Below are 25283 nucleotides of genomic sequence, written 5' to 3'. Positions count from 1 at the left end.
GAACGCGGGCTTATGGAAATTTCGCGGCAAAGGATTGGAAACTAGAGAAAAGAGGAAGTGGCAATAACTTTCTGCCGGCATTTCGAAAATTTTCTTTTAAAAATGGCTTTGTTCTCCGACCCAGAGACGCATAAAGCTGTTGAAAACGAACTAGAGATTGTTAAGAAAACACTGAGTGAAAAAATAGAGGGGGCCGAAATTATTTCTTGTCACCCGGTTGCTGTAAATGTGCGAATCACGTAAGTACCTTGTTGATCATGAAAATTAAGGCTTTCTGGTTTATTTTAGTTTTAAGAGAATAATCATGTCTGTTTGGATATGCTCTGTTGATTCTTAATTCTTCCTTGTCTGTCCTTTAGGAGAACGAAATTCAAGAGTGTTGTTGTGTTGCTTCAGTTCTCTGAGAAGTATCCCACGAGTGCCATTATTGTTGAACTGAAAAGCAAAACTTTACCACCGAGACTTCTAGCCAAAATGACAGAGCTTTGTGATCAAGAAGCTAAGAAATTGCTAGGAAAACCCCAGGTAGGTATTGTAGGTGGATATTTACCGGTAAGGATGTAATATTCTATTTTAATGCATATATTTTAATATTAATTAAATTCAATAGCTTTGTTCCAGAACGTGTTGCCAAGGCTACCACCTGCACTTTCCCCTTTCTCATCATTTTGTCCTGTCGACTGAGCTGCCTCTATCCTCCACTGATGAGGTTGCTGAGTATTTCATCCTTCCTTAATATAATTGCATAATTGCATAATTGGTTTAATATAACTGCAACAGTAGTGTGCAGACCTTCCAAGAGGTTTAAAATTCAGATGGGGGGACACATACATGCCCCCCTCCCCCCCCCTCCCCCCCCCTCCCCCTTCCGAACACACACACACTAACAGAACCTCCAGCTTAGTGTCAGGTGAAACACTGTATGTGACATGGGCTAAGGATTTTTTTTGCCCGATCTGGAACAAAAATAGAGGTCATGTTCAGGATTGCAATCATAACTTAGACCAGAACCAAAACTGTTAGAGGTAGTCCTGCCAAGCTGGGGCGGGGGAGGGCCGGACGGGTGTGGGGGCTGTATTTTTGTTCATCCTTCTACTGTGACTTTGTTTTATTTACAAAGAATAAATATCACCCCCCCTTGCCCCCCCCCCCCCACAATAAATTTGAAGAGCAAATGATAATAGAGAGCGGTAAAGGGTATTGTGATTTGTAAATACGTTACTTTATTTTTCTCCATGAGATGAGAAATGGCTGGTTTTTCCAAGTAAAACATGATTTTTTTAATTACTGTGAACAGTTTACATGAAAATATGAGGAATAAAATTTCATGTTCATTTGTCATGATGTTTGATTTTGTCTTCTATCTTTTTTGGCATATGTATAAATAATATCGTACAGTAAACAATTTTGTATATATCCCTTTCTATTTATATTTAATGGAATGCAGTTTTTTTTAAAAATTTGCATGCCAAACAAGAAGTGGAGAAATGAAGAGGACCCCCAACAAGGCTACTTTGGAAGTAATGTTTCAAAATCTCATAGGCTTTGTCAATCTTTTTCAGTCCTTTTCTGTATTTCTTTCAGGTCATTCCTATGTTGACGTTTGTTCGAAGATTTCTTGATGAGAATCCTTTAATTGCATGCTCTGATGAACTGCAGTATATTAAGACAAAATTATTAGCTGATACTGATCAATTGAAAGTGAAGCAGAAAGCAGGAATTCTCAATATGCGTGCCAATCAAGACAAGTAAGTCCTATTTTCTGCTTATGGAGTCATTTCAAAGTCAGCTTTGCTTTTAAACTTCATTTCATGCACTCATACTCATTGTGAATACATTACCCTAACACAAGCAAGCAAAATGCTTACCAAAAAGCTTTTTGCTATTGTTTCCTCTGTAAATGTGCAAAGTATTGAAAGTGACACAGCAGTGCAATATTGTACAAATATATACAATCATGTACCCTGCTTTAAGTCATAATTCCATACTGCAGTTAAAACCAGGCATTGATAAGTAATCATTGTCAGTGTTTTCCTTGGACTAAGCAATTTTTCACTCTAGAAAATATCCATACTCCTTCCAAGTGTGAGGTGGGGTGACCTCGTGGTTAGTACTTTCGTCTCTAGATCAAGTGGTCCAGGTTCGAGCCCTGGCCGGGGACACTACATCATGTTCTTGGGCAAGACTCTTTACTCTTGCAGTGCCTCTCTCCACCCAGGTGTATAAATGGGTATGCGCAAATTTAATGCTGGGGCTAGCCCTACAATGGACTAGCATACCATCTAGAGGAGAGTACAAATACTACTAGTTGCTTCATGCTACAGAAACTGGGATAAGCTCTGGCCTGACAGGGCACTTGGCTCATATGCAGACTTTACCTTACCTTCCTTCCAAAATACCCTACATTGCAGCTGCTTTCCCCTGAAAGAACAGAATTTCTTGGTTTGATCCTCTCCCCACACCTCTGGGAATTTTAGGTTTGCTTTGCAGTTTTCCTTTCAAAAACTTTCTGTTTTGAAAACCCCTCCCATTTGAAATTTCCAACACGCTTCCATGGGTGGGTAAGATATTTCCTGGATCTGAACAGTCAACTAATAATTAAGTCAATCATTCCAAATGAAATTTGTTTCCTTGGCATTTTCCTATAGATATTATCTTGATGTAAAAATAACTGTTCCAGATGACTACCACACTGCTGCTGTGAGGTATGCAAATTATCATAATTGCCATGAACATTACTTGCTTCAAAGTAAATACTGTTTAAGAATTAGTTTCTCATAATATGCATTCACCAAGTTTAATTTAGATGCACAAGGGAGTTCGAAGAGCATGAGAGATGCACATGATTCCGTAAATTCTAACTTGCTTCTCAAGTGCTTTCAAATGTCCCAAGTGTATCTATAACTTGATAGATGCACAGCCAAAGCCAAGAATCACCTCTTTTATGGCATACCTTTTGGAGCAGAAATCATGAATTGCGATGACAAAATCAAACTTCTCTTTTCTGCAAAGACGACAGTAAAATTAAACTTTCTCTCCTATGTTTTCATTATCTTTGTCATAATGTTTTAGAATTACATGTGTTTTTCCTGCTTAGAGCAAGTGAAAAATATCTGGTCAAGGCTGGTTTCCTTATGATCGCAGCAATAATTGCTGCGATCATATGGAAACCAGCCTAGGAACACTGATAAAAAAATCCAGCATTAATTATAGTGACTCTCAGCTCCCACCCACCACCTCTCTGTGCTTCCTACAAATTATCTCAGTCAAATTTAGCTGAAACACTTTGACTACTGCTGTGCTTTATAATGTGTGATTCCACCCCATTACCCCTTTTAGCAGGGACGTTGTGCAAAGCACGATAGATATGACACCATCCTCTCTAAAACAACAAGATAAAATGACCAAGTGCCAAGTATTTTGGAAAATGTGGAATGCAATAATAAATTTGGAATTGAACCCCTCTTAACTGCTTGAGCTAGTCTTAATACTGATATATACACACACTGAATAGCTCTAAGCAAATGTGAGATCCAATATGAATGTATTTTGTTTTACAGGCATTGGCCTTAGAATCCCAGTCATCATTGCATAAGGTCCCTAGCATCAGAAACATGCACAGGGCACTCTGATGCACCAGTGTAAACTTTTCTGTCATGATTGAATGGGGGTGGGGAGGGTTAAGATACTATGTCCACACAATCAATGTTTTAACAGTACTATTATGACCAGGGTTGCAAATATATGGGTCTTGGTTGTTGATGGTGGGAGCCTAATCAAATGGTGATGAAAAATATTTATCTTCTATTCCCTCATCAATACTCTCACACCTCAAATAGTAAGTTAGAGTCTTTGAATCTTATAACAAACTTTTAACATTGTGTTATTTGGCATTCTCACAGGATAGAGCTGAAGGGGTCAAACTTTCCTGAGAACTTAGTAAAAGTATTTATGGGTCAAGCTGTTGACATTGCAAGACGATGTGTTGAGGCACCCTTACGATGTAGGCCCAAGTATGTAAGACTAAGTCTGCAATAAAAAAGGCATGCCTGTTAGGGCCGATTTACATGGTACGACTTTGTCACATGCCACAAGCTTACGACAGGCCTACGACATGACTTAAGACCATCTACACGTGCACAACATTTTCACTTATAAAATTAAACATGCAAAAGTTTGCACCGTGATTTTCAGAGCAAAAGTCCAACAAATGATAAACAAATATTTTAGTTGTCCTGCACTTAAAAAAAAACTTTCTAGATAATGAGATGTTTTTTGGTTTAATCCGTTCAGCGCTTTTCGAGAAACGACTTTATGTGAATCAGTCAACAACAATTTCGTCTGCCATTTTAATGTAAGAAAACTTCACCTTCTTCCCCTACTCAGTACAAATTTGTCACAAAATATGTCGTTTCTATTGATTTTGGCTACGATTGTCGAAGTGTTTTAGAACATGTTTTAAAATTCTGCGACATTTTTTTTTTCGATGTACACAAGAATCGTAAGGAAGTTGTAGGTTTGATCTACAAGAAACAATTCATGTTGTAGACCTGACATAAGCTTGTGGCATGCGACAAAGTCGTACCGTGTAAATTGGCCCTTAGACAGACCCATAAAATATTATTCACACACATGAAACCAAGACAATAGTAGAAAGTAATTCAAGTCTATTGAACTGATTGGTTAATTAAGGTAGATTTCAAAGCCTGCATGCACTTGCCACAGAAAGGGCCGATGTCATCTGACTAATACTTGACATAGGAGTTGCACTTATGGCATATGGGAATAGACCACTTTCGATATATATTAAAATTCAGCTTGTCAGTGAGGCTTAGAGGACACAAGCAAAGGAAATTGAATGGCCATGCTTATTCATTTCTTTTGTTTGTGTCCTCTAAGCCTCATTATCAAGCAGAATTTTAATATATCGAAAGTGGCCTATTGTCAGTTCATTCTTTATTTCCAGGATTGTAATTCTAGTTGACAGTAGGTAAAGGAACCTTGACAATTTTTGGTCCACTCCAGGTGACTCTAAACTTAACGACAGCCTTGTGAAAGTGTTTTTAACATGATCTAAGTTTGTCTTTGCCAGAGATCCACCATTTGAACCCAAGCCATCTCTGAAGTTGGTGTGTGATTTCCTAGTTAGTCAGTGTGCCAGACCATGTCCACAGGAGATGTGTCCAGTATGTCAAGGAAAAGCCCTGCCTGAGGAACCACAGGTAATCTGCAATAATAAATTATCTTTTGACTAAGACTGATGTACAGAAAACATAAATTTTCCTGTTGGATTGCTTTGTTGGACAGGGCAATTTATATAGCTCTTTTAATCAGATGTTTGTCAGTACAAAAAAGATATCATATTAGTCAGGCATGGTCATGGATTTCAGTGTGCAAGATCCACACTGTTAAGACCTTAAGGCGTTTATGTGAAAATCTTCTAATATTATAAAGATTGAATTTTTTCAAATTTAGACTGCAATTCAATAACAAGTTACTAGTGTCAGAAAATGCAAAGAATATGGGGATCATTGACTTCATTTCAGAGATAAGGCATGTGAAAAAATACCCTGATTTGCAAATTTGACATATTAGGTAACTCAGCATTAATACCTCCATCGTTTTAGTTAGAAGTAATGAAGATGAGTCAAAGTAGCAAGTATAAGTGGGTCTCATAATTCCAAATGTTGTCATCCTTTCCATGTAGCTTTACCTTCAAAGAAGCAATGATTTGAAACTGGCAATTGCAGCTAAATGACGAGCTCGTGAGTTGACAGTTTCAATGGAAGAGTGGAGTTCAATGGTGTGTGTGAAGCGCAAATTTTGAACTTCCAGTATGTTGCCTTTTTTCATTTTTTCGCAAAATGAAACAAAAGGTAAAGGAAGTGATTTACATTTTTGTATCAAACCAAAAATGAGGATCAGTGAACATCCAAGATCATTAAATCCATGCTACTCAAGTTATAAAGCAGTGGCCACTAGCAGTATTATCATACATTTATTACAATGTACCTAGCATGCTCATTTATAACATGGCATGTGGATTGCTTATGCAGCAAGGATGTGCACAAACAATCTGTGTGAATGTCCTTAAACCCTGATATTCTCCAAGTGGGGCCTTCCTTCCTGTTCAAGAAGAAATATACCTAACATAATCATATAGTTTATTCTGCCAGCTAAAAGACTTACCATGTGCCTGTGTTGTTTAATCTCTAGGAAGCTGTTACAGATCCCACGGACCATCAGTTTGTTGAACGTGTTTACTGTAATCATCTTTTTCATTATGGCTGCCTGGACAAGTACATGAAAACTCCTCCTTTTCAAGGTATGACATTAAGAGTCAATGTGTCTGGGTTTTAGTGGTTTTGATAAACCAAAAGTAGACCTAAATGTTGGTTTTGCTATTTGGAAATCTTTTTCATAGCACAATAAAGCTAATCCAGGAGTATTATTAAGTTTTTAAATAAGAAAGATTTAGAAAGAAAATAATTGTTCATAAAATTTATTTTGGTATTTCACAGGAGGGAAGAAATGTCCGGCATGTAAACAAGTTATTTATCATGAACGGTGGAAAGTGACACCAAAGCTTGCTGAGGAAAGATGGGCACATCATGAGGCCAAGAAAAGAGAACTCTCTGAGGTGGTGGACTTTTTAGGAGACTGCCTCTGACAGCAAATGCAATTCATTAATTAGCCTCTTCCAGGCATTCAGTTAGCGCAAAAAACAGCGTGTGAAAAAATAAAAAAAGCGCGGCGAGAGGAAGCTTCCTGAACGCCTGGAAGAGGCTACTCATTAATCTGAATTGTTATTAATGATATTTTAGTGGGCTAAAACTTCCCCTGGAAAAAATAAGAGTTTTTAAAATTAGGCTAACCAGAGTGCTATTGAGGCTACAAATAGTAACTCAGCATTTTTAATTAAACTCAATATTTCCAGCTCTAAATCATAATATGGAGAGACTCCCCCAAAAAATGGTCTTTGTAGCTCTCAGAAACAGCCTATTTAACAGATAGTTTAATTTACATGCATTATTTTGCACAGACAAAATCATGGATTAGGCTCAAATTAACTCAAGAATGGATTTGGTATTCTCTAATTTTCAAAATCACAATCAAATTCCAATAAGGACTTTTTTTTTCTGCGAAAAATTCACATAATTTCATGTTGGCTTCAGCTTGTGAAGAGGTACTCTAGCAAGGAGTGTGGTAAAAACAGTGACACCAAGTTTCTCTTTCCAGTTTTCCTTTTGCTTGCTTTATCCATGGACAGTTCGTTTCACCCTTCAGCAAATGAATTTCCCCATTAGAGAGCCTGCTTACAGGTGAAGCTGACTTAAATCAGAACACAAGTTAATCTCATTCAGTAGGCTACTTTCGATATATTGAAATTCAGCTCGGTAGCGAGGCCTAGAGACACAAACAAGAGAAATGAACCAACATGCCCATTCAAATTTCTTTGTTTTGCATCCGCTGGGCTTTGCTGCCAAGCTGAATTATAATATATCAAAAATAGTCTATTCGTACTATGGCTCTCTTTGCTTGTTTCAACATGTTACATAACAGCTCCACAATGTCCAGTTGTTTCTAATATAAGGGCCTAATTAATCTACTAAGTATTACTGATACATGCTCTATATAATTTTATAATAAAAAGCTTTTAATGTACAAGAGGTGGCCATTTTTTCCCTTGTTTAATTTAACCCACTGACGCCTGTGCCAGCCGTAACCGGCCGGCCTTTGTTCCACTTCTGACGTCATCACCTTTGACCAAATTTGGCAACACTTGCACTCAAGTTCTGCAGGAGGAAAAGATCTTTCCATTGATACCCAGGGGCCCGTTTCTAGAAGGTCCCGAAAGGTTTTCGCAGCCAGAAAGCCATAGCAAAATCTCAAACCTTATGATTACTGAGCTGTTCTATTCACATATTCTTAAATATGAACAGAGGTTCTCTTCATACGAGTAGTTTCAGGCGTATACACCTTTCCGTTTTTAGATACAGATGAACTAAAAATGGCTTTACGGGCCCGAAAAGTCTCCGGGCCTTTCGAGAAACGGGCCCCAGATCAGACTGATTGGGTCAATTGAGCCTGAAATATACATGAAAACGCTTAGAAATTTGAGTACAAAACTCGGAGCAAAGTTGCCCCCAAATACACTAGACTGCTTTCTCGGGAATCCATGAACTGGAAGAAAGCCCAGTAGAGAGTCAACAACTATAACAAAAATATAAAAAGAGAAAAGGGAAAGGCGGAAAAAAAAACTGAAAAGCCTAAAGACGTAGGTCATTTTCGTCTCAAAATCTTGATTTGTGCGAGCATGCGATACTAGTGGAAAGAAAGGCGTTCTGTCATGTTGCAAATGCTTTTTTGAGTAGATCGATAGACTGATAGCTCATTGTTGAACCACGCGCAATCTCGAATCTTGAAGGTCCAAGAGACAGACAGACAGACAGACAGACAGACAGACAGACAACCTTAACCTAAGCACGCTTGGTAGCATGTGGGTTGTGCATAATAAAATTAAAATTATATTAAAACAGCTAGACAGTTATCGGTACATTTTTTGCCAGTGGTCTGCAGTAGTCCTGAGTCCTGGCACGAATTCCTCTAACATTAAAATAGTAAAAACAACAAAAAAACAAGTAGCAGATGTTACATTCATTTGGGAAAGTGGAGCCCTATCCTCACAAAGCTGATTGACAGTTTTCATTAACAGAGTCGCAATACACAATTTCAGGAGGCTGATGAAGGAGAAAAGGATACGTTAAAATGAAATAAGTGTAATAAACAATCAACGCGAACGTTTTGTATATCCTTTGCAAGCGAAGGAAAATATATTTACCGTAAACTTCCAATAGTAACGACCCCCCGAAAATAGCGACACGGGAAAGTAACGTCCGAAAATCGTGGCCCGTCGTCATAGTAACAAATCCCGAAAGTAGCAACCCCTCGAAAATAGAAAGCCCTCCAAAAGTAGTGACCTCCCCCCCCGCCCCGCCCCCCACCCCCGAAGCGGAGATAGCGAAATTACTTTGAGTAACCTAATTTTAGGCCCTCTGCAACAAAGGAAGGTATCACTTATGCCACGAAAAGTTGTGAAATGTCAATTTGTGATATATCAGTTAATGTTGCGCCGACGGTTAAACCAAAACCAGTACAATTTTCATCACGTAACAGGAACGTACTATAGGAAACTTTGGTTCAAATTGATATCATTTTCAATAGGTGCGTTTTAATCGGAACGTTTTTTTCAAATTTAAGTTGAAAACTCGACCACTGCACTGAGATATTGTTTAAAAAGAAGACTAACGTAGACTTTTTAAGTTTTTACAGGACCCCTCTGATAACAGTTCAATCTGTACTGATGGGCTTGTCCTGTCTTACTATTCGTTTTAGACAGAGCTCACCCATTCGGTAGCAACATGAATTAAACTGATATGAAAAATTGCATCTCATACATACATACATACAGACAGACATACAGACAGACAGACAGACAGACAGACATACATACATTTTATTTGTTATGAAATTAAAATTACAATTGTAACATGCCCGTCTTTTACTTCGCAAAAAGAGCTCAGCCGTAACAACTTTAAATACGTTTTTTGCTGCCTGAAAGTAACGACCCCCCAAAAGTAAGAAGGGTCGTTACTTTCGGAAGCTTGGGAAATAAAACACGCGGTCTGAGAGAACAATATGATCTGCTAAGTTCCCGCGTAAAACGCGCCTTCCACTTCCGTGACGCGAGGGAACTGGAAACGAAAAAGGGTCCAAAGATGGCGCTTGAAGTACGCCGTTTTTTGAGAGTATATGCTTATTTTGGTGCCAAAGTCACGATGAAGACGCTATTTGTGGTATCACTTGCACTTTAAAACCTATATGCTTTTGTTTGGTTGTATTTGGATGCAAGAGAAATGGCTGCAGCGTCTGTAAAATTCTGAAATGGAGAACACGTGTAATTCCCCATACTGACAACAGCTTGGTAATTTCTAGATTGTACAAGAACATACCGAAGGTAAGATGAAGCACTTTTTGCTACTGTTTACGAAATTTCTTTTGCTACTGGAGCTTTCCCACGGGCTACTGCATAATTAAGCATTGACTTTATTGAATTGTGTTGCGCTTTTGTAAGTGCAATGAGTGCCGCGCTGGATTCAAATTCATCGCGTTCGTATACCGTTGTTTTGACTGAAAAATATTCGAGCCGTGTCGTTGTTTGAGTTTATTCTGAGCAAGACGAAAAAATTCTAACCTATTGAAAATCATCTGAAACAATACAAAAGGTGATAAAAGATGTTAAAAGGTGCTAAAAAAATCTTGATGTAAACAACTAATTTACATAATTTTTAATTTTGTACAGGGAAGCTTTGAAATTCTGTAAAAGCATTGTAGTCCTTTGTGTATAAACTTAGGCTTATATAACCTCATGTTATTCAACCAGCATGAGGTCTATTTGGCGAAATATTGGCCCAGTCCTTTCTTTGGAGGTTTATGGACCGAGCCACAGGCAAGGTCCATAAACTTGCAAAAAAAGAAAACCCAGAATGAGACCAATAGGGCCATTTGTACGAGAAAAATAATCCGCGGCTTGTGTAAGCCGCGGATTAAATAAGACATGAACTTGACCATTTATACAAGCGTGGCTTAAGCGTGGCTTAAGCCTGGTTTTCATATGTCAGGAAAATCCCAGACGATCGGGGATTTTACTTTTTGCTGACCATCCCAGTTTTGCCGATATATCAGATATTCACCAGAGGTCTGTCCCAGATTTTCCCAATTATAGATAGCCATCACTCGTGTTTTCGAGAGATGCCATGTTTATTTGTGATAGGGGGACTGGAGCCCAGCAATTTAGGGGATTAGTAATGATTGAAATTCATCGCCAATGGATGCCGACGTCCCCAACGGTACAAATTTGAGTTTTCATTTGTCAGGAATGATCGCCCACCATCGCAGAAATCTGGGACGTGTCAGGAAAACAGAAATGCTCCCGATTCTCCAGATTTGGCCCTGTTCATCCCAGACAATTGGGATATCTATGATTTCGAGTTTTCATTAGTCGACAAAATCTGGGACAGACGGGAAACAGTAAAATCCCAGATCATCTGGGAGTTTCCGGACATATGAAAACTAGGCTTTATACAAAACGCAAAGAGCTCGTATAAACGGTTCACGGCTTATTCATGAATAATACCTCGCTTCGATGTTCATTGTCATAGCAATCGCGGTCCAGTCAACGAGCAACCAGGAGCAATGAAACGAGACAGCAGGCTTCTTTGTGAAGAAAGCGATTACTCTTCGGGTTTTTATTAAAAACTAAGCTTCACTTAAGTATTTTGCACTACGGCTTCTAATGAAATTTTTTTGAGTCTCTGAAAAAATATGAACAAAAGCCAAGACAAGCTGGACGAGGGCGATCAAGAATGGTGGGAGCGGAATGTGTAGGAGATGGATCTACATCAGTCTTACATTTTAACTGAGAATTCAGGCAAAACTTCAGGGTTCCTCATGAATAGTTCCAAAAACTTTGCGAACGACTTGGTCCTTTTATCGGCAAGCAAGGAACTTTCGCAGTGAATCACAAAGGGTTGCCAATGGTTTATTATCTTGGCCAAGGGGGAAATACTATACAGTGGAACCCTGCCTTACAACCACCCTGTTTCATTGGTCGAAAGTGACACATGAACAAACAAAAACCTTCAAAGTTTGAACAACAAATTCATCCGCTTGCTTCATGACAAACATCTCACTTATGCCTACAGAAGTTATGCAACTGTCCAGTTCGTCCATCACCCTTTGTTCTTTACATATCTCAAGAAACTCTTTCTCTTCTGTATATTGCCAGGAATTTCTTGTTTTGGCCTGTGGTCCTCTTGCGAACAAGACAGCAGATGAGGCATCAACTATCGCATGGCTATTGCATCCATGAACTGGTTAAAATGTAACGTTTATATGGCAAGTTCATGTCTTATTTAATCCGCGGCGTGTAAGCCGTGGATTATTTTTCTCATATAAATGGCCCTAATATTCTCCAACACAGGCCTAACAACTAGTGTAATAAAGTCTTTATCATAATGGATCTTTTTCTGGATGTTGATGTGTCTCTGCGATTCATTCTCGCATGTGCATTTATTTACATTTCACAAATAATTTGCTTTCTGAACACTTACCTGTAAGTGTTCTCCAAACATGGAGATAAGAAGATTTCTTCTAAACAAAAATCTTTTCATTAAGTGCAAAGAACTGAAAATGCAATTTGCCAAAATTAATTTTAACAATCCAAAATTCAGACTGCTAAGGGAACCAGTCAGAATTTTCCATTTCATTGTGCACCAGTTCAACCATATAATAAAACTACTTATTAACCAAGAGTGAGGTCTTTACAGGAAAATCCCAAACCAAGACCTTGCCATATTGACTCAGTGATAGTGAGGTCAACACATTAGTGAGTAGCAATGCAGGATCAAAACTGCTTTCTTTTAAGAACCAACTAAAGCCACAGTGCCAATCACAAAATTAACAGAGCATAACAGTGGCTAAGAAAATTACAGCAAGCAAGAATTCCACTGACAGCATGTATATACCTTGTCATTGAGCTGCTGAGCCCTGCTAAGACTATCTTTGGTTAATTTTTAAGCTGTTCTTTGCATTAAGTCTTTTTTTAAACAGTCTAGCAAGGACTAGAATGAATAAATGATATTTTGGGGTTTATAGGCGGTTGGTAATTTTAATTTTTTTTTTTTTTCAATATTTTGACAGGTTGGCCCATCAAAATGATTGGCCACCATCTGAAAATTACTGTGATCCTTGGGTTTCACTACATTGTTCTTGAAATTAATCTGTATAGCTGCATTATTACAGCCTATTGTCTTGCACTGGTGTACTGTGTACACTGTGAAAATAAATGGTGATCAGTACTGAATTAGAGAAAACAAATACAAATTTTAAAGATAGAAACTACAGTTACTGGTCAAGTTTCATGCTTGAAGTGATCATTAGATTGTGGCCTTAGCGGTGGTGGAAACAAAATTTGAATTGACTCATGGAGGGGATGTGGAGCAATCCTGTTTCTGATAGGCTGCATAGAATTTGTTCTTGTGCCTGCATTTTGTTACAAGTTCAGATCTTTTGTTAAGAAGCGTAGATTTGTCTGCGGATAGAATGCAGAGTTTTTCATGTAAATTTTATAATTTGTGAAATCATGTATGCATGACAGAGGGTTAATATAATCTTATCATTAGTTACTTGATCTGAGATGTTAATGTATTTGGACAATTTGTTTTGTCAGGCCAAGGAGAAGCTGGATAGATGTGAAGGAACAGATGTAGATTTACTTTAGACTAACTGTCTACATTGCAATATTTGCAACGGGAGGAAATGAAACCAGTCACCCCTGCTGACAAGGTAAATACACTATTAGCCATAAACACGGCTCAAAAAAAAGTGCGTTCCAGTTGTCCAGGACAAGTTGATTTTCCCGCCAGGCAAGTAACTTTTCATTCTCACTTGCCCAGTGGGCAAGGACCCAGGCAAGTCATCTGCCAACTAAATAAAAGAAAGGTAAAGTAAGACCTAACCCAGGGCAGACTAAATTTACGAGTTACTTGTCTGAAGGGCAAGCTGGAATTCAAGGTTTTTTTGGGCCCTGATATGTGGTTTGGTTTGGCCATCAGAAATTATAAATTATCTTTTTTTTCTTCAATTATCTTGTTTTGGTATGATTACTCAGGTGACTATAGAGATTCTGTTGTTGTCATTGGTCAAGGATTACATCATATCTTGCTTGAATGATCAAGCGGGAGATGATTATAGTGCAGGTGCTTCATGCTTTAAGATTTTTTTTATGTTTCTGATAAAGAAATAGATAAGATAAACGAAAATGCCATACCTAACAGCGCTAAAGATGCGGCTAAGTTCAGAGTAAAATATTTCAAAGATTAGATGGGAAATTTTTCCTGTTTGTCATAGCAAACCAGTTTATATTCCAGTGGAAATTTTGCCACCTTTGACATGAGTATATTATCAGAAGAAACAAAACTTTTCAATAATTTCCCTATTACACAGAATAGTTTCAACAAAAATAATTCTATTATTTATTTATGACAACACTTAAAGACATGGAAGTAAACAAAATGAATAAATGTCTCAGTCAGTTTTAAGTATCATTCAGTCCGCAGAAATCATGGCCATTTTGCAAGAAAACTACTTTGGTGTTAGTCCAAGCAGCTGTCAATCAGCATCTACAGTCAACATTGCCATCTGCAATAACCACTTGTTAGAGGGAAAATAGATGGCATTCACAGAAATTCATTAACTGATGCAGCCATCAAGAAATTGCACAAGAAAGGAAAACTTGGTAGTGCTGACATGCCTGATCCCTGCGCTTTATGAGTTCCAAATGACCTGGTACTTCATCTCCAACTATTTTAGTGGGTCTCAGAAAATTTGGTCAAATTTAATGGGTCTCTCAGTCTTGTTTATTTGAGCGGTTATTTGTGTCTTGCAGTCTCAATTTTTTCACAAAGCTGTCTCACATTCTTGATTTTTGCAAGGTTAAGAAAGTCTAGAAGTACTGATTTTTTTTTTTAATAAATGATGTCTGTACATCTTGGAATGTTTTGAGCTCAAATTTAGAACAGTTTAAATCTCAGTCTCATACTGGCTAATTCCAGAAAATGTGCATACCATACCACAGTCGGCATCTCTTCCAAATGCATTGGGCGTGGGGGGGAGGGGGGGTTCAGCTCTGAATTTCCAGAGGGGGAAGTCCACGAAAGCTCTGCTTGAAGTCGCTGATCTGATAACTTTTCCAGTTTGTAAATCATCAAGCATGAACCAACCGCTGAAGCAGGATAAAGATCAATCAGGCAGGTGCTAGCAATCACGCAGTAAAGTGAGCAGATAGATTGTGCAGCGAGCTCCACATCAAAGAGGCCGTAAAGTTGATGAATTAGTTGATAGATTAATAAAAATAAAACAAGTCTGTGTTTCTTTCCAATCTAAAATTGTTGATCCGTGAGAACCAACCACTGAAGGTGGATAAAGATCGATCAGGCAGGTGCTAACGATCATGCGGTAAAGTGAGCAGATGGATTGTGCAATGAGCTCCACATTGAAGAGGCCTTAAAGTTGATGAATTAGTCGATAGATCAATAAAATGTAACACAAGTCTGTGTTTCTTTCTGATCTAAAATTGTGGATCTGTGAGAAAAACTTGCACCGGTCTCTCATTTCCAAACAGAATGCCTGACAGATTTGTAGGCTACATTACTAGTGGTCAGCAGTTCCTCAGTGAACACAATTTTCAATAAGGCAGGAGATGGCACATCGTGAACTTCACTTTTGTCTTCCACTGGTATCAATATGATCTACTCTCCTGAAAATATGAAGCTAATGAAATGAAAACAAAAAGTTTTATTTGGTGGTAAGCAATTTCAAGATGACACTTAGAAGGGAAAGTTACGGTGTACTTTATTAAACTTTGACAAACTTGAGTTGCTTGACCGTAAATTGTGAGCAGAATTTTCTTGGAGGGGGAAAAAAGTGCAAGTTTCCCGTTCAGTGAAAGTTTTAGGTGGTCAAACTCCAAAGGGTCTGAAAAGAGCATCTTGGAATTTCCGAAGGCAAGGGGGGTTAAAATGTTCGTGCCGCCCATGGTAGGGTATGGATATATATGGCAGAAAGACGTCGATAAATAGACCAAAGATGTGCAGGAAATTGCTCAATCGTACATCCAAAACATGCCAGGGACTACCACGCTGAAACTGGTTAGTACAATGGTGAAGTGTACTGAGCCTGCTATACCATACAAATACCACTGACCGGAGGTACCAGCTACTCTTTGTTGCTAACTTTGTTAAATTGCATTTAACAGCATTAAATCACACTTGCACTGTTATTGTCTGTATTGTATAACTCTACTGTATTGTAATTGTATCTGTGTTTTATATACTTTAATTATCGTTTGTATTTTGTGCAGTAAAGCAAGAATTGTATTTTAAAAAAAGGTTAACAAGGTAATAAAAAGAACTTTTCATTCTTTTTGTTTTTGAACTTTTTTCATAAATTTTACTATTATCAAATAATTTTCCTTTTAAAGCTTAAAAACCCAGTGAGAATAAAATTTCATCAAGAGCATCCCCTCCAAAAAATTAGCATTTTACTAATTAACAGAGGCGATGATTTGTCTAACATACAGATAAATTTGGCAATCATACACACATGCAGAATCCATGGCTTTGAAATTTTGATATTTTGGCACTTTTGAATGCATTTCTTGGCTTTATCTTAAATGAAATTTAATTTTAAAAAGTTTTTGCAAGTTTCTTTCATATTTTTATCTTAAGTTCGGAATTTTAGGCATTTTTGAAAAGCGAATGTATTTGACAAACGCTCATTATCTGATAAGCATCTTGTCGGGACTTCACTTTAAATTAATGTATGGTATTGTATCATGCTAAGCTGTTTTTGTGTGTTTGTAAATATAGAAAATTACAGTAACTACATTGCATCAGAAAATACAAAGTAGCATATTTATTTCCATTGAAGTAAGGGAAAACATAGACTGAAGTAATTCTGCAGTTTTGTGGCAGATGTCAGCCAGTTTCACACTGCCGACAGCCGTAGATGCTACTTCTCTCTTTATTAACACTCAACTGAAAGAAAACCCACTACAGTCCTGTTTATATCAGAGCCATTTGTACGGAACGAAAAGTCACCTTTTACCAGACTATGTAAAGATACTTTATTCTGTGTTTTGTTCGTTCTAAAAATGATGCGCCGAGGTGTAGAACATTTTACAGCTCTTTAAATCAGTTTCCATTCGTGTCACTCACTCTTTTAGCTACTACTTTATTCCCTCCGACCCAATTCGGGTTCAAACAACTTATAAACTGAACAATTTTATTTCCATTGTATTTCTCCAATATCAGGCTCAGGACTAACCTAACAGCATTTGGAGTAGCTGGTGCAGTTTTCGAAATAGCTGGTTAAATGCGCCGGTTGCTGGCTTATTTTGACAACCCTGACCTTCTTGCAAAATCTCACATTTACCATGCATTCACCACCCCTTATTTTGGTCAAAAGGGCAGAGAAAACCAAAATTAACTGAAAAAGTTGATGCTCTGTGCCAATAAAATACCAGTTGGGGAAGAATTTTTTCAGTTAAACAAGAGCTTTTATGGTTTGGAGGCACTCAGGAGGACTTAAGGGGTCAGAAGATCACTTAGATGATGAAATATTTCCTCTGGCTACTTCAAGACGACTGTCCAGTTGAAGTCCTTAAAGATCTACTTGAGGCATCTAAATCCAAATTCAAAGGCGTTATTCCAGAGGCCTAAAGACCTCAGCTCTTCTTCAACTGCAAAACAAGTAATCTGTGATATGAAGAACATAAACTCAGCTGGAGAATTTGTCTGGAAAGATGACAAAAAAAGGCAGCAGACCAGCCATTCATTGTGAGCCACAACACCCAACACAGAATCTTGTATAGTCAAGGCCATCACAGAGCTCAAGAGCAATTCAAGTATTGAAAGCTACTCTGAGCAACCAAGGCTCAACCAATTAAGGAGATGTCATCAGCTCTCACCTTCATTAACAGAGGAGAAAGTTCCAAAAGTTTTTGTGTGCAACAGAATCTTCATGACCCACACTGCACTCTTTAAGTGATTGAAGACCATTGGCAGACACAAGAAATGGCCCACATCTTTGGGGAGTCCTTTTATCGGGAAGGTTTTGGAATTGTTCATTTACGTTCGATGTTACAAATCTGAACAATGGTGTTTAACTTTCTTGATTGATCTGGCCAGACATTGGCTTAATTTTAGACATGTTTAGTCTGTTTTGTTTTCCTCAACAGAATATTTACAGCAATCAGAATGAAGTGTTTTCATTTTTGTTTGCTTCAAGCATGTGCATTTAAACGGACTGACCATGTGATCTATGCCAGACTGAGCTTTGCTGCATGTTCACACACATTTTTCAGTTGCTTCTCTGTTTGTCTCTGGTAATCACCTGAATAATTGTACTAAAACATTTATTAATGCCTCAGGCTCAGCAAATATTGGTGAATAGCTGTTATTGATTCCTTTTTCTGATAGTAATCATTGGTCTGAGTTGCAGATAATTTCACCACTAATATAAATCTTTCCTGAATGTCTCAATACTTAGTCAGACAGTGGACAAGCCTGAATAGACAGTGAACAAGACTGAACATTCAGTGGACAAGGCTTTGACCGATGGTGTGTGAACATGGATCATAAACAGAGGAAAAACCAAAACATCCAGACTGTGACCATGCAGGTAAATACAGTTACAGTGTACTCTGTTGATCAAATTTTGGTCAAAGCATTTTGAGTCTGGGAGAACCCCCTCATGGCTCACATTGCCTTGCAGCACCTTACCATTGGCATCTTAAATACATTTAAGTTATACTATGTACAGTACCAATGGCCAATTCACTCTATAAGATACCATTGCAGAGAATCATGGTAGTTATAATCAGCATCATGGACTGGATATTTGTTTTGATGAATGCAACTACCATGATTCGCTGCAGGCACATCTCATAGAGGCCTGGAATTCTATCATGAATACCTTTCTCTCATTGGGTACAGTGCTCACTATCTATTCTTTTGTAGATAATGAGTAGCTTAGCAGTGTGTGGTTTTTAAACGTTTTCGAACAGAAAGTGCGAGGTCAGGAAGCTTTACTTAATTATAAATAGGTGAATGCCACAAAGATCGTGTTGATGAAAAATAATGACTTGGATTTAAGTGTTCTCCAAAAGTATATTCTTTTGTGCTATCCAAATGCGTGCTGTTGTCCATCCTTTGAGAACATAGAAGTCAGCTGAAAAGTTAAGATATAAATAACACAAAAAACAATTCCCATAGAAGAGAGCTAATTTAATAAGTGATGCATTTGGTTGAACTAGTGCATTACATGTAATTCTGTACTGCAGATGAGAACGTCCATTTGAAACTTGTCCACAGTGTTCCATAGCATGGTTTTGGTTTACATGTATTCAGGAAGACCTTTGATTCAGACCTTCTTGCAACATGAAGGACAATATCACTGCTTCTAAGTCGGAAACCAACAAATTCACGAATCTGATTGGTTGAAATCGCTATTTAAAGCGGTCTAGATTTTCCCATCTGGACGGGCATCCAAACCAGTAATGTTTTGCAGCGAAAAAGTTGCAAACTAAAATGCAAAATCATTGACTATTTTCTTCTAACAATATTTATGTATGGACGTGCCAAAAAGCCTGATCAGAAAAAAGCAGTAAAGAGGACTAGCAAGCTTTGGCAGAATTAAAGTCAGCTCATCGCCATTCATAAGCGAATTGTCAGTTAGTACAATTACCAGTCACATTAAACAAATTAATTTTTTGTGTTTGCCATATAATAAACACCTTATTATTCAAGCTTAGTTGATCTGTGTAGGGGAATCTTGACCTCGGTCATGTGTACAGACCTCACTGCTTTGGTCTGTACTCATGATGTCAGTCAAGATTCTCCCATACAGACCTCCTGTTTGGTTAATAAGAGCTAATTATCGCCCTCTTAACCATCGGTCGAGTCTTCTTGATGCTTATTCCTTACCATTTTGAACTCTTTAAAGGTGTTTTTTGGTTCTAAGTACATTATTTTGCCATCTGGAAGAAAAGCATGACACAAGACCCCATATTTGTTTGGATGGTGCAGCCAGAAAAAACCCTCTACCCCCTAGAATATGCCAAGGACCAAAACACAATAGGTACCAAAAAAATCTCTGGGGAGTGGGAAAGAGGCAATTTCTTACCATTTTTAAAGAGCCACTTGCCTCACCTACCCTGCAAGGGAGTTTATATGCGACCCCAGCTACCCCTACACAAAGTTAATGGAGTTAACGATGAAAAGTTTAACAAATTTCTGTTATGGTCTTTTAGTATGGTGTCATAATTTTATTGTGTCCAGCTGTCTAAATTATTGACGGCCACATTTTAAAAAGGAACTAGCATTTCACTTACTTGGTCTAAAACTGCACATCATCCAAAGAACTTCCAACAAATATGATTTGTGCAAAACAATTTTTTTTACAAACATTTTCAAGTCTACATTTTTGCAGTGCACCATGCTAATGATTGAGAAGGCCCAGTGGGCCCATGTGATATAGAGGTCTGCTTTAAATTATCAGCACACAGTTTCTTTACAAAACAGGAAAATAGAGAGTGTTCCAATCTTTAATCTGTTTTGCTTGCAAATGTATCATTCTGGCATTTTTATGTAGATTTTTTACCAGACATGAAAAATTGATCTCAAACTGTACTTGTTTACTTGTGGCTGAAGTTGTGCCTTTGTTCCTGAATCTACATCCAAACTCCTCTGAGTCAAAGAAAAATTGAAACAGGACTGAGACAAATGGCAGTGATCCAAAATGATGGCAAAGTTGAAAGTGTTTGAAATTATTTTTAAAATGCAATTTGTTCAAATTGAAAATTTGTTATGGAATTTTGAAGCAAGATGGACATTTAACCCATGCAACTGGTAAAAAAATCAAATCATGTGTACCGAAGGCATCCACAGTTGAGTGTCGTTCGATGCCCTCGACCCTCAATCTACACTCCATTGACACCTCAGTTGACACTCAGTTGACATTCCATTGACATCTCGGTTGACAGTCCGTCGACAGTCGACCAATTTTTGATCGATGCATATGAGTCGGTTAATGCTCGGTCTGCTATCGTCCGACTGTTGCCGATCGAGTGTTGACCGAGTATTGATCAGGATGTTCATCAAGTACCGATTGAAGGTATTGATGGACACTTGACCGCAGATGCCTTTAGTATAAATGATCCAAAAATCTTCTTTTCCAGTTGTCTATAAATTGAATCTATCTCATGGTAGCAAATAAGCAAAGCCAAGGAAGTTTTTCTATCACCCTAAAATGGATTGCAAAATCATGGTACTTTATGTATGTTGCAATTTTCGATATGGTGGACAGTTGAAATCAAAGCAATGTGGAAATTTTCGCTTGCAGACACAACAAGATAGGCAGTAGCCATAGTAACTATTGAGAGTGCAGTATACCCAGACTTTTAGCCAGATGGGTGTCCAGGTATCCTGTGGACGGCCACTTTCTAAAGAAACTTGTTCTACCAGTATTTTGAATTCATATACAGTCGAAGCTCTCTCAACAGACACTCTCGTAAGCAGTCAGCTCTATTTACGGCTGCCTTGTTTGAAACCCCATTTCAACTACCGTACAAACTCTGTATTTTTACATTCTCATAAGCAGACATTCCCGTAAGCGGGCACGGACACTTTCAGAGATTACGACTTAGACTTTTTCTTTTTTTTTAAGCTCCCATAACGGGACACCCAAAAGAAAGTCCTATTAGCAACCTCTGTATCTTGTTTTTATCAATCAACTTCACATCGCCATTCATCACAATGATTTTACAGTAATTACAGTACCATATTTCAGTGTTTGTTTTGTCGTCATCCACGTCCGGTTACATTTCGAAACACCACTTACATGCATAGGCTCCCGTAAGCAGCCATCTATCCCCTACACCTCTAGTGTTCACTTACGAGAACCATTCTCGTAAGCGGCCAGCTCCAGTTACGGACACTTTTTTCGCGTCCAGAGGGTGTCCGCTTTCGAGAGTTTTGACTGTATTATCTCATAAATTGCTCATTTGAGCAGGCCCTATAGCACATTTTGGATGGCTACTTTTCAAATTCTGGCTTAAAGCCCGAGTGTACCCTTTGAAATGAATGTTTTTTCATTTTTACGAAGTTGTTTAAGTGATAAATTAGTAAATTTTTATGATCATAAAATTTCAGTCATGCCTTACAACACATCGCCGACAGGTCACTGAAAGATTGCCAACTTTGGTCAATTGTTGGCCTACTGTTGGCTGACAGTCGGCCAAATTAAGGTGGCTCAAAACAGTTTCCAGCAGTTAGATTTTGATGGGTCATGATAACAAGTCTTAATCACTTGATGCTACAAACATGATAAGATGATAAACATGATAAGATGCAATTTTTTACAAAGTTTAAAAAAAAATCTGTCCATGGTGTCCATAGGATTCAGAGCCACCTTTAAGTTTTCAAAATTTAAGGTTGCTCTGAACCCTGTGGACATAATTTTTTTAAACTTTGCCAAAAGTTGCATCTTTTCATGCTTATCAAAATTTGACAATATGAAAAAATTTCACCGTGCCATTTTTGAATTGTAAACCCCTAAAGCTGTAATCAAAGGTGTTTTTAGGAGGTCATACTGTTGCTATGGTAGCCTATTGTGTCATGAAAATGATAACAACGTGTTCACCAATGATGGGACAGCTTGTTGATACCAGGATTGTAGCATCAAGTGAGAAAGAGTGGTCATAACGACCCATCAAAATCTAAGTGCTGGAAACTGTTTTGAGCCACCTTAAGGTGGCTGAACACAGTTTTCACACATGCTTTTGCTGATGCAATTCAGTGTGCGCACAAGGATTGCAAAGAAAAACATGCCATCAATAAAGCGATCATTTTATTTACTCAACACCCGCACTATCTGTGCTATTTTTCTCTATTATTGAACACAATATATTGATGACTTTAGTCTTTTATTACAAAGATATGTTAGAAAAGCTAACGATGCAAAGAACACAACAATCCTCAGCTTTTTCTTTGTTACCGAAAGAACCCAGTTAAATGCAGCGCATGCGCAGTTGCTCAAAAAATTGAGCCCAATTGCTTTTGCAGAAACTTGCCAATTTTTAACGATCCAGTCATTAGAATTTCAAGAAATTTGGCAAAAAAATAGTTCAGAAACCACATGAATGATCTATCACAAAAAATCTGAATTCTGACATAGGGAACTTTTAATAATACAGAACATGCAGTGAAAATGATTTACGGTGAATTACTAAAATCGTCTATGTCAAAATTTGATTAGAATAGTGTTGACAGAAGGGATGTAATGTCAATTGTTAGTGGGCAAATGATGAAAAAATTCTAATGACTGGTTTTTTTTTTCGAAAAAACACAAACCATTTTTTAAGCCTTGTTTTTAACCAGCCCTGTTGCCATGGCAACAGCACACACCTTAGCCAAAATGCAAGAATAAACCCTTCTGTGGTTGACCTTGACTCTTGCAAAAAATGGGTGCCAAAGGATAGTTTAAAAGTAATGGTGAATTAGGCATAGGCAATTTAAAACTGTGTTCAGCCACCTTAAGTCTGAAACATAAAAAAAACGGTCTGCCTTCTGTTAGCCGACAGACGGCCGACAGACGGCCGACAGACAGCCAACAAATGGCAAATAGTCAGCAGACAGTTGGTTGACAGATGACTGACAATATCTTTTGGGAACTGTTCTTCACTTTTACCGATGAATCATTTTGTTGTTTCATTAAAGGATGTTTGACTAGACAAGGAACATCACAAGAGAATTTGGATTTGGCAAGAGCAGAAAAAGGACAACAGGCCAGACACTAAGGATTGTGCCCGAAGATTGAAACAACCAGGACCAAATGACAAGATGGTTTTTGGTAAATTTATTGTAGGTGGTAATTGAGAGTCAGAGGTTTACACCTTTAAGAAATAATATAATAATTATGTTATTGGTAACTTATAAGGAATACCATGTGTGGCATGAACTGTTCGCAAGGCTAAGATTTTGTTCAATTGTTTTTTTTGTTTTCTTGTTTTTCTGGTGATTAGAAATGAAATTATAGATTCTACATTTTTCCTAGAAATTACTGACGCTTTACTTTACAAACTAAGCTAAAAATCTCAAAGCACAAAATAAACTCTTGCAAAATATTCATGCTACACATATGCACAGATCAGTAAGCTTACTAAATACTCAATGTAGTTAAATGAAAATATTTTACTTAGACTTAGATGTAACAAATGTGATTTTATGAATAGTTTTGTAGTTATAAATTCACTTTTTAATTATTGGCCCAGCCCGGGAGGTCATTGAACATGGGGTACAGCTGGCCCGGGGTTTTCCTCCTAGGGGCAAGTGGACGTACGGGGAGGTTTTTCACCCAGCTGTTGTTCCACAACCCCTGTTCAAGTTAGTTACTTATTTCATTAGCTTGATAGCCTTTTGTTAGGTTCTTCAAAGTGGCTTGCAATGGTTTGTAACTGTAAAGCATACAGTCACTAACATTTTAAAACAAACAATTCTGGACTGATACCAACAACTGCATTTCGTTCACTCATCAAATTACTTGTTAATGACCTCAACAAAACCAACCAGCAAACTATAACTTCAACAGAACAAACACAAACTTGTCTGACTAACAATACTTGTGCATGTATATAGATCACTGAAACTGTCAACATTGCACGTTACACACTTCAGTACTTACATCTTAACAAATGACTTGTTCATGACCTCAACAAACCAACAAAGTAAATGTTAACTTCAAACAGAACAATCACAGATTTAACTGACAATCATATTAAAACCAACAGCAACTGGCCAATCACAGTATACTAACTTTGTACTTCGACTGTCATTAACCACACTGGAAACTGACCGATCAGCATCAAGGACCAGACTTATCACCCTCGACTGACCAACAACTTTTTACTTAACTCTGAAGACTGGCTCTATGCTTCTCAGGAACTTGACAAAAGACAAAAGAAAAGCACCTAACAGTGACCAACAACAAAGCACATTCTACTGCCATTATGGGAGAGACTGACTTAATCACAACAAAATGGACACACTTGGTAATGGCAAACATACTTACAAAGACCTGACCTGACACCTGTACTTCAACATAAACCTGACAGTCAACAAACTAACAAAAAGACTGCCACTGACATTCAAATCTACTACTAAGACAATAGGTATCACAACAGCCAAAACTTAAGACACTACCAAAACTGTGCAATTCACACACCAATGCAACCCACCACCTCATATGTTAATACTATTGTTAGGTGTGTGTGCCACCAATGTTCAAACAAGTGCCTTTTCTGAGAAAAAATTGTCTGTATATCTGGTTTGTAACTGAACATTGAACTAACTGTATGGGATTGATTGGTTCATTGGTTGGATTCAGAGTCTTTGTCACTGTATGTCATTCTCACTAAAGTATGCATTATTCAGTGTCTATTTTGTTGTTTGCCTTATGTTATTCTCAATAAGGTCCATGGAGATGGCAATGTTTTTACAGCTTACTGTTAGCTTTCATTGTCGTTATCTTGCGAACAAGGCTGGTAGAGAAACTCAACAAAATTTTATTAATTATAGTTAACTGTACTGTTCATCCTGTTATTT

At 37.8% G+C, this 25283-nt stretch overlaps 1 protein-coding gene and 1 long non-coding RNA gene across 2 annotated transcripts; both read left to right on the top strand.

Moving 5' to 3' along the window:
• Nucleotides 1-4: 4 nt before the first annotated feature.
• LOC145478627 (uncharacterized) lies at nt 5-7661 on the top strand. The gene is made up of 8 exons (XM_081456720.1): nt 5-239; nt 360-525; nt 1585-1748; nt 2649-2705; nt 3903-4013; nt 5093-5222; nt 6217-6325; nt 6522-7661. The coding sequence occupies exons 1-8, from the start codon at nt 103-105 to the stop codon at nt 6668-6670; spliced, it is 1023 nt and encodes a 340-aa protein (XP_081312846.1). The 5' UTR covers nt 5-102; the 3' UTR covers nt 6671-7661.
• A 2116-nt stretch (nt 7662-9777) lies between these two features.
• Nucleotides 9778-23487, top strand: LOC145478626 (uncharacterized). Its single transcript, XR_014048303.1, has 3 exons — nt 9778-10018; nt 13292-13407; nt 23400-23487. It is a non-coding gene; the product is annotated as an uncharacterized LOC145478626 (long non-coding RNA).
• Nucleotides 23488-25283: the final 1796 nt, after the last annotated feature.

This window comes from Orbicella franksi, chromosome 2, assembly GCF_964199315.1.
Source record: "Orbicella franksi chromosome 2, jaOrbFran1.1, whole genome shotgun sequence".
NCBI classification, from domain to species: Eukaryota; Metazoa; Cnidaria; class Anthozoa; order Scleractinia; family Merulinidae; genus Orbicella; species Orbicella franksi.
The sequence above is the reverse complement of the archived record's forward strand: the minus strand, read 5'-3'. Positions and strand labels throughout refer to the sequence as shown.

Excerpts from the sequence above, each read along its gene's own strand:
- LOC145478627 (XM_081456720.1), top strand. The coding sequence starts at position 103 with ATGGCTTTGTTCTCCGACCCAGAGACGCATAAAGCTGTTGAAAACGAA. Across the intron at positions 4,014-5,092 it reads CCCTTACGATGTAGGCCCAA|AGATCCACCATTTGAACCCA; the intron begins GTATGTAAGACT and ends TGTCTTTGCCAG. Across the intron at positions 6,326-6,521 it reads GAAAACTCCTCCTTTTCAAG|GAGGGAAGAAATGTCCGGCA; the intron begins GTATGACATTAA and ends GGTATTTCACAG.